Source organism: Melospiza georgiana, chromosome 20 (genome assembly GCF_028018845.1).
Source record: "Melospiza georgiana isolate bMelGeo1 chromosome 20, bMelGeo1.pri, whole genome shotgun sequence".
NCBI lineage: Eukaryota > Metazoa > Chordata > Aves > Passeriformes > Passerellidae > Melospiza > Melospiza georgiana.
Window position 1 is genome coordinate 11,307,230 of NC_080449.1, and position 15,833 is coordinate 11,323,062.

At 41.0% G+C, this 15,833-nt stretch overlaps 1 protein-coding gene across 3 annotated transcripts in view; it reads right to left on the reverse strand.

The window, feature by feature from the left end:
• TTLL11 (tubulin tyrosine ligase like 11) overlaps positions 1 to 15,833 on the reverse strand; it is a 31,735-nt gene that overhangs the window by 8,749 nt on the left and 7,153 nt on the right. For all 3 annotated transcript variants that reach the window (XM_058038044.1, XM_058038043.1, XM_058038045.1), the window contains exons 3-6: positions 15,654 to 15,787; positions 9,938 to 10,513; positions 9,295 to 9,390; positions 8,658 to 8,776 (exon numbers count right to left, since the gene is read on the reverse strand). In XM_058038044.1, the coding sequence (XP_057894027.1) occupies positions 8,658 to 8,776; positions 9,295 to 9,390; positions 9,938 to 10,513; positions 15,654 to 15,787 (925 nt within the window). The remainder of the gene's footprint in view (positions 1 to 8,657; positions 8,777 to 9,294; positions 9,391 to 9,937; positions 10,514 to 15,653; positions 15,788 to 15,833) is intronic.

The window sequence follows — 15,833 nt, forward strand, 5'->3', positions numbered from 1 at the left end:
GCTTATCTTTCATACCTGGTGATTAAGTTAATTTATACTTAATGGAAGAGGATATTTCTAATCCCCAGACAGGCTCAACATCTGTCTGTGACTATGTTTTTGGAAGCCTTAAGCTGCTTGTGATTGATGTAATAAAACCAGGATCCTGCAGAACTGACACCTGAAGGATATCTGTAAGAGGGAAAATATTATTTTTCTGCTCAATGCCTCTGCTTAAGTCAAACCAAAATCCAAGCACTTAATATTGCTGTCCCTTAAAAACCTGCTTTGCACTCCCTCACCATTATTTGAGTATGAACAGGGCAATAAGCAAACAGTTCTCAAATATGTTTATGATCCAATATTCACTCATCATGTGCAGTGCCTGAGACATGGAACTTTCTTATGGCCTGAAGCTAATGAGAATAATAAACCTCCTGCAAAAAAAACCTGTAAAATAGTCTCCATTTTTCCTTCACTTCTCTTTCCATGTCTATTTAAAACCAAATGTTAGCAAAAATAAATGCTTGCATTTATCATATAATTATAACAGGGAAAAATGTCTTGAAATGGAAACACCTTGCCAGAAAAAGATAACATTTTCAACTTTTTCCCAAGAAATCACAGTACTTTCAAAGGAAAAAAGACAGGTATTTCAGCTGTCATTTATATCCATGTTATTTTAAATTCTAATTCTTACAAGGCACCTGCATGTAAGGACTTTGCAGTGGTGTTCAGGGCTATAATCTGTGTGTGCACATCCATTTATTCCATTCACTGTTACCTCTCTGAGTCTGTGCTGGGGCCCAGGACTCCCTCTCCCCACTCCAAGGAGGGATTTGTCTCTTCCCTGGTGAGGTGATGCACCTCAGCCTGCCCTTGCCTGATCAATTGGTTCTAACATCTTCCAGGCTGCATGAAATCTGATTTTTGAAATCAATTTGTTCATGGCTTGTGCCATTGCTGAGAGAACACAGAGTACACGCCACGACTCAGGAGTCACATGAGGACCTGGAGACCAGCACAAAGCATTCAAGGCTCCCCCAGATATTTTATACAAAACTCTCACAGCTGGTTGCAGTTTTAGTTACACATAACACAGAGATTGTAAAGATATCCAGGAGACAGGTAAGAAATGAGACATTTTTATACCATACACACATAGCCCTGCTGTACATGCAGACATAAATACACACTGTGTAACTACAATTTCTGTTTGTGGTATATACCTGTACACTTATGCCATGAAAACTATCTGGTGGGAAGCAATCCAGTATAAGAGAGATTACAGAAAATTAGAAGTTATTGGAGTTTACATTACAGAGCAACTGGGAAAATTGATTTAAAGGCAAAGTTGCTTCTGTGCAGCACAAATACTCCAGAAGGTAAAAGGGAAAAAATGTCAAATTAAATACACATATTTCTTTCATTTTAGACAAGGCATTTAAGCTAATATTCTGAAAATTAAATTTCATTCAAGAAGCATTTAACTGAAGATTAGTAATGGAAATTGTGCATATACAAAAGCCAAGAAAAAACTTTACAGTCAAGAGTGCAGCTGAATCACTGCTCCTGCAGTAAGATACCACCCAAAATCTAGATTATGTTAGCAAGCTACAGGCTACCTAGAGGTGAAGATGATTTTGCTGATAGCAGAAACTCAGCTCAAATGATTAACATATTGAAGTGTCAGGAAAAATCACTTTGCACTCAAACCTACCTATTAATGCCCTTCCCTTTGTGAACACAAAAATTCAGTAAACCCACCTGGACAGGGAAGGCATACACAGATGTTGCCTTTAGCTTTAAGAGAGGGGGAAAAAAGTGGTTTTAACTTCAAACTACAACAGCTTTCTTGTATTGAAAACTAAAGAGGAAATTATAGGGAGTGGAACAAGATGATCTCTAAGGTCCCTTCCAGCAGAAGGCTGACTCCACCAAACTCTGCAGTAAACGCTTCAGTAGTTGATGAATAAAGTCAGAATTGCTTTTGTTTTATATCCTCCCCAGTGTAACTGGAGCACATCTCTGACCATATTTAACCTGAATTTTCACTGGTTCCAGCTGAAGCTGCCCCTCAGCAATGCCTGGATACAGCAAACATCTGCATGTAACACAGCACCCAGGGATGCTCTGAAGTCCTGCTGAATTTATGGTTTAAAAAACAAAGCAAAGCAACCCAAAGCAGCTTCATTTGTTAGAATTCAGCCAAAGCAGGAGCAGGCAGCAGAGGAGCTCCAAGAGCTGAGTCCCAGCCAGAGCTGCTGGGACAGTGCTGAGGGACACAAAGTGCATCTCAACCTGCCTCAAACCAGGCTCCCCTACCACCAAGACTCACTGACAACCTGTAATTAGATTACTGAACCCAAAGATGTATTTAGACCTGCTGCCTCCATGTTCATTTTGATGCCATGTGGAGGGAGATGAAGCAGCCACTCCTTTACTCTGATCTCCTTTCTTTTTGGGCAAACCTTGGATATTACAGCAATCCTATGGCTGCACTACAAAAACTTGAGGAAAGTGACATAATTTTCCTTTTCTCTGTACTTTATCACAAAGGCTTTCTTTTTATGTAAGAGAGGAAAAAGGGAAAAAAAAGCAAACCTTCTTAATGATCAAGTCAAAATGTAATATGGTGTGAATATCTAAGAGATGTAATTGCTAGAGCATGTTTTGATACATTCAAATGTTGGGGAAGTTCAGGTTTTATGGAGACACAGGTCACATTCCTTAGCTTATCTCCATTCCTTCCTCTTCTGTTCTCAAGAGAGAAAAAAGAAAGGAGATGTCAATAAAAAACTAATTAGATTAGCTGCATCTCAAAACACTGTGATTCAAGTCTAATTGGCCAAAGTAGTCTCCAGTCCCAATTTGATAGCTCAGCCCCAGAGCTGGGCTCACCCCAGAGCCAGGGGCACTGCACACACCAATTACTGCTGAAGCACACCACAGGCTTGGGCTAATTAATTCCACAGTGCTGAAAATGAAACCTTTTCAAGTCCTGCAGCCCATATCAGTTCTTGTCCATTAAAATTTCCAAATGAGCTGGGCCTGTCATCCTCTCACTTGCTGAGTACATTGGAAGCACTTCCAGCTGTCCCTCAATACGGGGTCATTGCAAGAGATTCAGGATGAGACTGAATTCACTCTTCAGGTGCAAGTTAAAGTACAGCCTGTCCAGTCAAGATGTGAGTGCTTGGAATACAGTGTGTGAGCAAACACAGCCCTGCTTGCAACACTGGACTGGGAATAACAGCACTTTTTGCAGTGGTGAAGGCTAAAATAGGAATAATCATAAATTAATCTGTATCTATGCAAGGGAGGTGGTTTTAGCTATTTTAAAAGAAATATTATTACCCATTATTACCCATTTTTAGTCAATTAAAACATTTCAGATTATATTTCAGATTATAGCCACTTAGAAATTAAAAGATCTATCATCACATTTAATTATCTTTTCTGTGCTGGGACTTCTGCCACAGCACATTCAAATTATTTGCCAATGTTCTGCACTGTGTATTTTTTGTTGATGTAGTACAACATAAGTGGCTTCTAAAACCAATGTAGAACTGTTCTGTCAGTCAAGCACTAGCAGATCCTTCCCTTTATGGAGGGACATCTCACACTGTAGTTCATAGAATTTCCAATAGGGCCTGTCCTAATCAATAGGAGAAAGGTTAAATGCTCTTAAGGATGTAGCAGATAAATAATTGGAAAAGCAAGAACAGAGAGCAAGGATCAAGATACCACAACATCTGCTTCACAAAACTGAAGAGAGTCATTGAGGCAAGTTCCTTGAGCAGGATGAGAAATAGCAGCAGAAATAAATACTCTCAACTACAGAAAAACCAAGTTAACATTTCAGTAATCTGAACTGAAGGAACATTGACATTTAAAAGTCTCCCTCACATGTCTAAGTCATCAAAAGCTGCCTGGGCTAATGTAACAGACACGAATTGATAGTGGAGCTGGCAGATTGCCTGATGAAGGACTGAACCAGAAAGCCCTGTAGGAAAGAGAAAGGGGCTAATTCAATGTGCTTCCAAAGGGCTTTGGCAGAATGAGCCTCAGTATGAACGCTGGGTCATCTTGACTGATGGAGAAAAGAATTGTGTCAGCCTCCAAAATGAACCAGAGGAGGAAGATCAATCTCAAGAAAGCCACACATATGAGTTTATACAGTCTCAGGCAGAAAGAAGGCTGGAGTGAAGAGGTGGTGCTTGAGAGGCATCAGAATAGCTGCAAACCTGAGCAGACTTGCAGGATGCAGGAATCAACCCAAAGCTCTGGCAGTCAGCCCATAAAGTCAATTAGCAAATGGAAACCCAAACAGTGATATTTCCATAGCTGGGTTTATTACATGCTTATTTTGATAGGCACTAAACTCATTCCATATAATGCAGAAGGCACTGACAGCCCTGAGTAATGAATCCCTGAGGAGCAGAATACAGCTGCTCACAGCAGCAGAGAGGAAGATGCAGTACTGAAAAACAGCCATTATTTCCTGATCAGTGAGAGCTGCAGCAGCAGCAGCCCCCACCCAGCCTCTCCACATGTCTGTGCTCTGAGCTTCTGACCCTCTGCAGCCACCCCTGTCACCCAGTCACAACCCTACAATGCGGATGGTGAGACAAACACAGTCATAAAGGGCAAGAATGACTTTATCACCAACACTATCTGGGCTAATCACACTCTCGAGACATCTCTGCACTGTATTTTCATTTTTCCATTAAACATGACTCTAACGTCAGGGGAGGTTATGAAACTGAAGAAAAATATCTGGAAAATGAATGGAATACATCTGAACAGGTGACTTCCTGACTTTCCTTAAGAAAGTACAAAATTGCTCCTAAACATCAAGAAATTAAAAACAGCATTAGGATTTGGAAAACATCTTTGGAACATCCAAAAGAATGACCAGAAATTAATTCATGTTTTCATTAAACACAGATCCCATTCTCCTCCTAGAAACTATTCACTTTTTCCTCTATCATGGAAAGGAATCATTTCAAGAGCTAAAGTTGTGTAATCAACACAGTGGAAAAAATTAACCACCCTGTTTTGAGCAAGAAAAGAGGAAGATCTTTTGTGTAGCAATTTCTACAAAACCTTGTTTTGACTGAATTTCTTCCTAACACCAAAAGAATACAATAAAAAAGTCAGTCTGACAGACATTAATATTTACAGGGTGCTCACAGAACAGAGTGACATTAGCCAATGTTTGCATGCTGATCTTGCAAAAATGTGAGAGCAACCACATTGGGGTTCTTCCTACTCAGGAAATTAGTTAATCATATTTGACATTTTCTAGAGCCACAGGACCCAGAGAAGAGAATTGTACCTGACATCTTTTAAAAAGAAGGGGAAAAAAAAAATCAGAACATCACAAATAAATTTCAAGGCTGGTTTCAAATGGAAAAAAAGCACTGCAGTGGCATGTACAGAGAAAGCACCCAAGAAAAGATAAACTAGCAATGAAACAGCAAGGGCGTGCTAGGTAATAAACCAAAGCATTCCATTTGGAGGGCACAAGGAATTGATTGTTTTTGTAACAGCCATAGATTAAATTACATTTCATTTCCAAAGTGTTTCAATTCTTTCTTCTGTCAATGGCTATTTCAGAGCTGAATAAAAGTCATTATATTACTTAGGGGCTGCACCTTCATCATCTCTAGCAGGGAAAAAGCAGATTTTATTCCATGAGAAATAAACTCATATTTCTAATGACACACATGCCACAGTGCTATGATTTCTTTATCAAAAGAATAAAATGGTTCTTTTCTGTCTTGAAATATGTAAGAAACCAGGCATGGAAATGCAAGAGATCACACTAGGACACAGAGTAAACAACAGCAACCGAAATACAAAGGAGCCCTTATTGCTGGATTAATTAGCATGAATAAACCAGGGCATAAATATTTTTGACAGGACAGGAAAGCAGGTCATTAGCACTTTTGGGATGATATAAATGTTCCTCCTACAACATGCTGAGCACTCCTGCTCCAAATGATCCTGCCAGCTTGCCTTTATACCTCCCAACATCTGACATCCAGTGGAGAATACACAGCATTTACATGAGACTGAGACTCCTTTTTGCTCCTCCAATCTACTGCTATTTGAGGAAGAATAAATTGCTAATAATTAAACAAACAGTGAAACTAAAACCTTTTTACTGCTATCAAGATTCCAAATTAGGCACAGAAAAATAGAAGTTTGCAAAGCCTTTAGAAATGGATTTTCTGTTGGAGGCACAACATACACAATGATTTGCATCAGTGATTATCTTAATTAAACTGCTGTTTACATAAGTAACGTTGATTTACTTTACATGTTGTTCGGTGTCATTAGACCATTCACTTAATTGTGCAAATTTCCTTTAGCTGAAGCCTTCTCCCACCTTCAGCAGGCTGTGAGCAGCACCTCTGGTGTAAGAAGTGAATCCAGAGCAAGTTTAATAATTACTACACAAGCCTCAGACAAATTTCAGTCACACAAATCACTGGGTTAGCTCCAGCATGTCAATGGCCTGGATGTTTGCCATCATCTGCTCAAGCCTTAAAATCCATGAGGACAGCACTGCCACACAGACAGAGCAAACATCAGTGCCTGCCATGAGATTTTATTAAATATTTTCATTTCTTAATGATGAGAGAAACTTGAGTTCCACATAAGTGACTTAAAACTAGGAAAAGGTAATTTCTGCTGTGGAAGAAAAGCCACCATGTATATTTAATTACTGTGATTTGAACATGTATCAATGCAGATTTTCAATCACTAATTGCTGGCAGTGCCAAGATGGTTACTACCAATCCCTGCATGTAAAGATTGGAGTTGTGTTGGAAAAATTAAGAAATATGTGTGGAATGATAAACTGATCCTATCCAGCTTAACTTTTTTTTCCAATATTATACATCACATGATAGGAAGGAGGAAACTAATATCAAAACACCATGAAGATGGGGAAAAATTAAACTAAAAAAAATTCTGAGCTATTAATCCTTCCTGATAATGAAGTACTTCAGGATGACTTCTAAAACTCACTTTCATTTAGATGCCTCATTTATTTTAATCTGGGAGATAATTAGAAGGAAATCAAATTCTCCACAGCAGAATATTTACCTGAGATGCAGCTCAGACTTCTCAGTATTTCCCTTGTGTGTTCAAAGTCTATGTTATATATATTGCTAAAACCTTACTGAGATTAATGCCCTTTACTTAATTAGCATCCAAATTTGAGTCTGTGAGGCTTGCTGCTGGTTAGCTGTCAGAACAGCAATTCTTTCTGATTTTTTTTCTGTCAATACTTGGCCAAGTTTTGGTCAGGAAGTTGCAGACACTGTCTCAGTTCAGTAAAAAGCACGTGGGGGCAGCAGGGGGGGGTGCCAGGGAAGGAGGGGCAGCTGTGCCAGAGCTCCTGCACAGGTCCCACATCCCCCCCAGAGCTCCTGCACATCCTCCCCAGCCCTGGGCAGTGGCTCATGGTGCACACACCAATGTCCATCTCCAAGGTGCTCTGGTAACCAGATTACCCTGCAAGAAAGGCTGCACCACTGATGAATTCCTGCTGGGAAGAGCCAGTGGTTTATCTCATCACCAACTAATCCTGTTAGGAATTATTTAGCACTCTAAATGTATCAGAGAAGAATCCTCAGCTGAGTGAGCCTTCCCCACATACTGGCGTCCTCTAGCAATTTATTTGTAATTATCACTTGCCTTTTTTCCATATCTAATATGAAGTTAATGAATGCCTGACATAACTTCAGCAGAAAAAACCACCACGACTAGTTACATAATTACAGGTTAAAAAATGATCTTTTTCAGCTCCATGCACTGAAGTAATCTTTAAGGGTAGAGGTTAAGTACAGGCAACACAGAGTATAAATTGCTTTGCAAAATGTTCTGTACACTGACCACAGCAACTTCTCTGTGTGGCACTGCCTTTGAAGGAAGAGTTTGATCTCATAATAATATTGCAGTAATACAGAACCTGTTAGTATTATCAGTCATGTCTTGTTCATGGGCCTCTGTCTACAAAAGGACAGCAAATTTGCACTTGAAATCATTTCAGAATGTGAATAACATTTCAAGTCACCACTAAGTGCCAAGAGAAGAGGAAAATGGATACTTTAGCATGGAGGCAGACCTATGAGCAAGAATTTCTAGGGAAAAATAAGAGAAAAAAATCACCCTTTCATGTCTTCAAGAACTGCTTAAAATGAAGTGTTTCATCAAAAAAAAGATATGATTTCTCTCAGCCTGATCCCACCACAGGCATTCCTGTGCAAGCTGCTGCAGGCAGTTCTTCTCATTTCTAGATCATAGATTTAACTCTGTTTATTATCACAGATTAAGGAAGCAATTTTTAAATACAATATTCATACTTTTCAGCTCCAATGGGGCAATTCATTCAGAGTAATTTGTGACTTTCAAGCAAATTAATACACAAATTTATGTCTCATTACTATTTTGAATAGAAAAAAAAGAGGCCTCAAGTGGAAGCGTAAATAAATAAATCTGAGTTTCTAAACTGTTTGCACCAGTTGAGAGTAAGATGTCCTAGGGAAACTGGTATATCCTCATTTACTATCAGCTTGTGGACCTTCTCAGGGAAAAACAATCTCATTTTTCTATTTATTGCAAGGCACTGATGCAAAAGCAGGGAAAATCAGCAGACTTACTGAGTATCCTTCCTCTTCTTTTTCTGAGGGTCCACCAGCCGCAGAGTGTCCCTGATGACAGCAACTTTCACTTTTTCATCAACAGGGCTTGGGACATTTTCAAATACTCCAGGAGAAAGCTTTACATCACAGAGGGACAGAGTTATTCACTACAGAACTAAGGGTGATTTATTCCACATTTGCTGAAACTCCATGTGCTTCATCTATATTTTAAATACACCACGATGGATTACAAAATACTTCCTCGAGGATGCACAAATACCTGCACATTTTCAGTATGATGTTACAACAAATTCCTCTAGTAAACTGAAATATTATAAAAAAGATTGTTGCTGATGTTATCATTTATATTATGTATACAAACATGAACAAGATTATTAACAATCCCCTAAACACAATTAACGACTGCAGGAGATGATGAATAAATGCATTTATGACAGAGATGATGGAGAGCTTTCACAATTCCAATAAGTCATATTTCCTATGTATAAGATTAGCAATGATTTCAAAGCAGAAAATTACAGAGAACCTTGGAGGTTTCATATTAGCAGACAGCTTTCATCTTTCAAACAAGGAAAAAAGCCCAGAAAACCCAACCTAAGCAATTTCCTTCCAGTATCCCATTGAGAACTCTTACCTCTTGCTCATGTTCTATTCTCATGCTGGGGTTTGCATTTACTTCCAGTAACACAGGCTTCAAGTCTTTCATCAGGAGAATGTCAAACCCTAAAATCTGTGCATAACAAGCAATATGTCACTTCAATTCTACCCAGGGCATTCTGCAGAATGCAGTGCTGTCCATATGGCAACACTGAGGAGGAATAAACGTTTGAGGGGCAGAAAAGAAGTAACTGAGAAACTCTCCAGTGCTGAATAACTCCAGAAGCCACTTGGCTCCCATGGCAATGGCTCCTTTCACAGCACCCCCTCCCTGAATGCTGCATCTGCCAACATGGAACCTTGACACCCGTGATGAGGGGGTCTGGAAATTGCCAGGATCAAAACTGTGTTAGGAACCTGCAAAGCTTCACTTCTAACATGTAGAAGATGGAGTGACAACTGTCACTAACAAACTACAGCCATTGAAAATCCTCTGTATCTGCTTAGGGCTGGCAGTAACACAGGCCAGGAGATTGAGGTTTGACTTGGGTGAGGAGCTCTGAGCTCCCACCAGTGAGCAGCACCATAACTACAGAAACCCTTCAGAAAAGGCATTAACCACCCAGAAAATTAATCTCTGCACAGAAGTAACTGCATTCCTGGCAGAAATTCCAACTTACCTGGAAGCAAGTTGGCCCAGGCTTTCCTGCTGGTATGTCAGACTGATAGTAAACTTTCAGTTCTGGTGTCAGTGCAATAATTGTTTTAATCACCAATGAAATTATATCTGACCAGAGCTTTTTGACATCAGCTCCTCTGGAAGACAGTCTGCAAAGAATGCTTGAAAAAGTCCTCTTGCTGCCAGTGTTCGCACTGGCAGAATGGATGAAATTCCCACTATGGATATTTAGTGAGTAGTTGGTTAAGTGCATAAAAACCTGGTGCAAATTTTTGAGTGTGGGTTCTTGATAGGGCTCTGTACAAAACCTAGAAAGTCCATCTTTGGCTATATAAATCTCTAAGGGTTCTAAGGACTTCAGCAGGACATAGAGGCGAATATCAAACTTCAGTTTGTCCACGAGCAGTGGTTTGCAGATGTACTCCTGCACCACAGCTGGCCTGCTCTGGATGCTCCCTGTCAGCCTGATGTCACTTGGGTCCTTGATGAGGTAGATTCCATCCCCCTGGCAGCCTCCATCAGGCTTTACAATGAAAGTGGGCTTCCAGGATGGATTGCTGTCTTTCATCGTACGAACCTAGGAGGAAAAGCACTGCAGTCAGAGGCACTAACTGGGCAAGGCAAGAAGGGCTGGTCCTGTGAAAGCCAGGCAACAAAAATAAATCAAAATAGCATGGATACATCACCAGAGTAGTAAACAGCATGCAGAAAAGGCAGAAGATGAACAGTGCTGACAAGCACAAGGAGAAACAAAAAAGCACAAGTAGGGAATTACTAGTACAGATAAAAGGTCATTTTATTTAACAAGTCACTGTATAAATAATTTCAGGAACTTCTTTTTAATGTTCTGTTCCAATTTACAGAAGGAAATGGGGTATATCTCATGAGATCCATCTTAGTAGTCACTAATGTATATGAAACTACAAAGTTAAACTTTCATGCTGCATTTTGAACAACTACTGACAATCATTAACTTCAGGAAAGGTGCCTTAGTATTCAGGTATGAATGTAAATACTACCTGAAGGAAAACTGAAGTAAAAATTTGTCACTAACAATACCTTTTTCCACCATCAGATACTCATAGTTAATAAAACTGGGGGATGCTGAACCGTGCACAGGTACAACCATGTCACTGACACATCTGCTGAACATCAGAGCTTTCATGTTACATGTGTATTTCCCACTACCTAAATAAATTCTAGCTTGTTTATTACTTGTACAGCAAAAGTCAGAACTGCACAAATGGGGATGCCTCAATCAGAAATGAAATTGAGAAAGAAAGGGAAGCCCTAACAAAAGAAAGCAGCTGAAGAAATGCGGGATGCAGGCTAGCAGGTTTATCAGCTACTCATGGGATTCAGGACAATAAATCACTCAAAAACCTCTTCCTCCCAAACCAGAGGGATGTCCCAGCACTGACCACTCCTTCCTTGCACTCCCACGTTTTAGGGCCCCACCTGCAGCTGCTCTCCCTCTCCCTGCAGCCAGGCACGTGCTGAGCCCAGTCAGAGATCTGGTCCTACCCTGTGGCTCACCAACAACTGGAGATTTTAGAAGCCTGAAGACAAAGGCTAACAAAGAAAGAACAAATCAGTTGTCACCATCCACCCTGGAGAATGAAAGAGGAAAAAATCAGCCCACAGGAAAGGCTGAGCATGGTCAGATCACTGTGAGAGCAGCAGGCTCTGCTGTACCATCAGCGCTGACCCCCAGGAGGGGCCCAGCTCTGTCAGCAGTGACATTCCCAAGGCCTCAAGGACTCCTGGCTCCACCCCACCCAGTTATTTATTTCACTCAGAGTCACACTGCTAAAAGCCTTCCTACCAGCAGCAGCAGGAATTCAAGATCCATTATCCAGACTAGGATTTTTCTCAGGGACAGGTGTCACACTGACTCAGTGAAAGATCCTTCTGCAAAATAGGTCACTCTGAGGGATAAATGCCTCAGTGGAGGTCACAAATGGCATGTGGATAAATAGGTCCAAGTAGATCAGCAGGCCTAGATGAGCAAAGAAGGAAAGCAGGATTTATGTCCTAGTCTTTTTAGCACTATAGAATAATCTCCCCCTGATGTGACTTTACCCTGCAGAGCAGAGGAGTTCTCTGGTTCACTGTTGTGAAAGTCAGCACCACGGAGAGACACCTGGTTAATGTGAACCCTCTGTGAGCAAACACAGCCCCTGGGACTCCTGCTGAACACACAAAGTGCCAACTGTGCCCTCCTAGGGCAGAAAATAGTGAAGGACCTCTGGGGCACCAGGAGGAAGAATCTGCCCCCAGTCCCACATCTGCTGCTCACCCCTCAGGCTGCGTCTGCTCTGCTCCAGCAGCACCTTCCAAAGGAGATGATGCTTTCCAAAGGAGATGATGCTTTCCAAAGGAGATGATGCTTTCCAAAAGAGATGATGCTTTCCAAAGGAGATGATGCTTTCCAAAGGAGATGATGCTTTCCAAAGGAGATGATGCTTCCCAGGGACTATTGCTGGAGATGAAAAAGAACCTGCCTTTCAAAATATTGCATTCTAACAATCACTGGTCTCTGAGAGTTCTCTTAAAATAAGAAGTAAATAATTTTCTCCATCATATTCTATTCCATTTTTTAAATCGACTAAAAGGCCTGGATATTATTCAAGCTTTCTAGTCCATCAAAACCTACACATGGCAGATAAAGATAGGCTGGTAGGGAAAGGGGGAGTAGTAATCCAGAGTCAGTCTCAGTCTGTTTTTCAGCAGATTTACTGTCTTGAAGAAAACAGATGGTTTCTTGATCTTCAAGGAAATTCCCAACAGTCGTCTTCAAATTCTCTGCAATCCCCTCAACTATATTCTTTCAAATTCTCATTGTGAGGGGGCTTGTCCAGACTTAGAAAATTCAGTCATGTAGGAAAATGAGTTTATATGAAATGAGATATTTCTGTGTCCTTTGCTTGACAGAAGGAAATTATCTTTAAAAAACATGTTAACCATTTACAGTTAACAGCAAGAGAAGGGTTGGTGAAAATCTGCAGGTTTGGCTTTCACAAGGAAACACAGGCTGAATGAATATAGTATTCTGGAAAAATGCATATAATGGGCTATAAGATCTGACAGCACAAAGACTGGAATATTCATGCCTATGCCTAAGAGGTATCCAAAAGCTGAAAACCTGATTAAACCACCAAAAATATGCTGTGCTGGAAATTAGACCATCCAAATTAGATTCTTATTAAAAATTAATCACACTGGCCTATTCATCATCCTCACAGACAACACAAAGAAGGAAGTATGAGAACAATCACAGTCCTGGTTTGAATCCCAAGCTAATTACTCTTCAGAAATTGGGATTTCATGTTAATAGTAAGTCCTTTGCACACCCATTCCAACAGATTTTTCCCTGCTGGGGAAGGAGCAATGACTGCAGCACCTGAGAGATTTGTTTATCTGTAATTCATCTTTTGTTACAGTGACACGTTAGTACAAAACATTTTAGAAAATAAGAAATTGGTGAATATTGAGAATAGATAAATAGATATTTATTTAGTAAAATGAAATTTTAAGCCCTTGATGAAAAGACCTATCACCATCTCATTTCAATACAAATGACACAAAGGGAACTCCTTTTTGTTGGTATTTCCAGTATGAAACCCATCCACCACAACTCCAGTGCAGTTTTCTCAATTACTGGCTTTCAAAGCACAGAAGATTAATATTAGAATACCTGTAGTGTTTTCTACCTGAATCTAGGTATAGGGGAGAGCTGACAGCATTTGATTTCATTATTAATAGATTTGTATGAAGAAGTTCACTATCATGACTACAGAAGTGAGGCACAATAAGGATATTTGAAAATAAATTGTTTTGAAATGCTGTAGTGCATCAGGAGAGGCAGCAAGATTTAAATTCTCATGGAGTTTCTTCTTTCAATAATCATTTCTGTTACAGGCAAAATCTCAGAGGTGTTCATTTCTCATCCAGCCCTTTGCAACAAAATCCTGCACTACAAACAGCACCAAACCATCTTCTCATGTCTGACCTACACCTGCACTGACCCAATCTGACTTTTGATAATTAACATATTCCAGAGAGTTCCAGCTCCTCAGGGACATGTCTGACATGCAGGCACCACCAAAGCTCTCCCCACTTGTCTGCTGTGAACAAGCTGAAATGCAGGCTCAGGGAGCTGACGGTTTTGGCAGCATTAGGGTTGCAAAGCAAACAAAACCACATATGAACAAATAAACAACAGAAAAGACTGGAGAACTCCTGCAGAGAACTCACCAAACTGCAAGTGAAAAGTGCTCTGAACCTTTTATGGTTCACAAGGGGTTTGGAATGTTTTGGGTTGTATTTTTTCTTGTTCTGGAGGGGTTACACTCCAAACTTGTGTTAAGTAGAACATAAACTCTTACAACATAAAATATAATGTTTGATAACAAGAACTATGCTTTTCTCCAACACAGATGGAAGAACATATGCAAAGGAAACTCCTAGGAGTGTGTTAGTGGACATCTGTTCCTCTTGGAACACAGGCGGCAGCGTGTGCAGAGAGGGAGCAGAGCAGCATTAACTCGCAGTGCCACCTGGTGCCAGCTGAGCACAGTGTCACCGGCAGCTGAGTGCCACCTGCAGCCCAGGGTCACCGGCAGCTCGGTGCCACCAGGAGCACAGTGTCACCTGGAGCACAGTGTCACCTGGAGCCCAGTGTCACTGGCAGCCCAGCCCAGGCCATACTGCCTGAGGTCCCAAAAGGCTCACCCCAGCACCCCTACACCCTCCTCATCCTCTGCCTCATCCCAGCCCCACTGCACCCTCCTCATCCTCTGCCTCATCCCAGCCCCACTGCACCCTCCTCATCCTCTGCCTCATCCCAGCCCCACTGCACTCTCCCCACTCTGCCTCCCACACATCTCCCTGCCCTTGCTAAACTGCTTGGGTTGTTTACACTCCTTTTACAGCCTGGTCTTACAGCAGGGCCACGGCAGTGACCCAGCCCACCTGAAGAGTAGCTATTAAAATATGTTAATGAATTCGACCAGATTATGGATATGGTAATTAGCTAAAGAGTTGCATCCAATACAAGAGTCTTAAAGCCCAGACCTCGCTTCTTTCATATTTCCAAGGACAGCACACTCTAGGATGCAAGAATACCCTGGGCAAGTCAGACAGGGTTAAACAAACACATAGAATATTTAAAACTATTTGTAAAAACGGAACCAAACAGCAACACACAGCACGACTCTTTTTCAAAAAAAAAAAAAAAAAAAAAGCTGAAAAATAATGGCATTTTATTACATTCAGAATATTTTCAAAAAAGAGCAGTTTGACATGAGATGGTGTGAGTGTATTTAAAAATTACCAAAGCAAAATGCTCTTCAGAAGGGTTTGGGTACAACAGGCCAAGTGGATTAAAAAGATTTCAAGTGACAATGAACCTGGTGAAGCACCCCACAACCCACACTGTACTGGAACCTCCTTAGGCCAGCAGAAAATACAGGGAAAGGGCTGATGCTTCAAGGTTCAATTTTCAGATACCTCTCCTGGCACAGCAGAGCAAGAGATTTGAAGTTTATTCCAGAACATAACAAACAAAGCAAACATCCAGACATCCAGACCATGACTGGAAAAGATGCCATCCACGTGCCCAGGTGTGATTTTAAATACTCTGGTGGGTATAGAAGACCAAAGAATGACATGGATACAATATCCAGCAGTGACAGTATTCTGAGTCAGCTGTGTACCTCAGCCACAAAGAGAGGCAGCTCCTCTGGCAGGATCCAGGAGCGAGGGTAGAAGTTGTACTCCAGGGGAAACAGGTCCCGCATGGTTCTCATGGCCCGGCTCAGGGTGATCTTCCGAACCGTCTCCGTCATGCCTGGAAAAGGAGCAAAGTCACAAAACCCCTCACTGCAGCCTCCTCC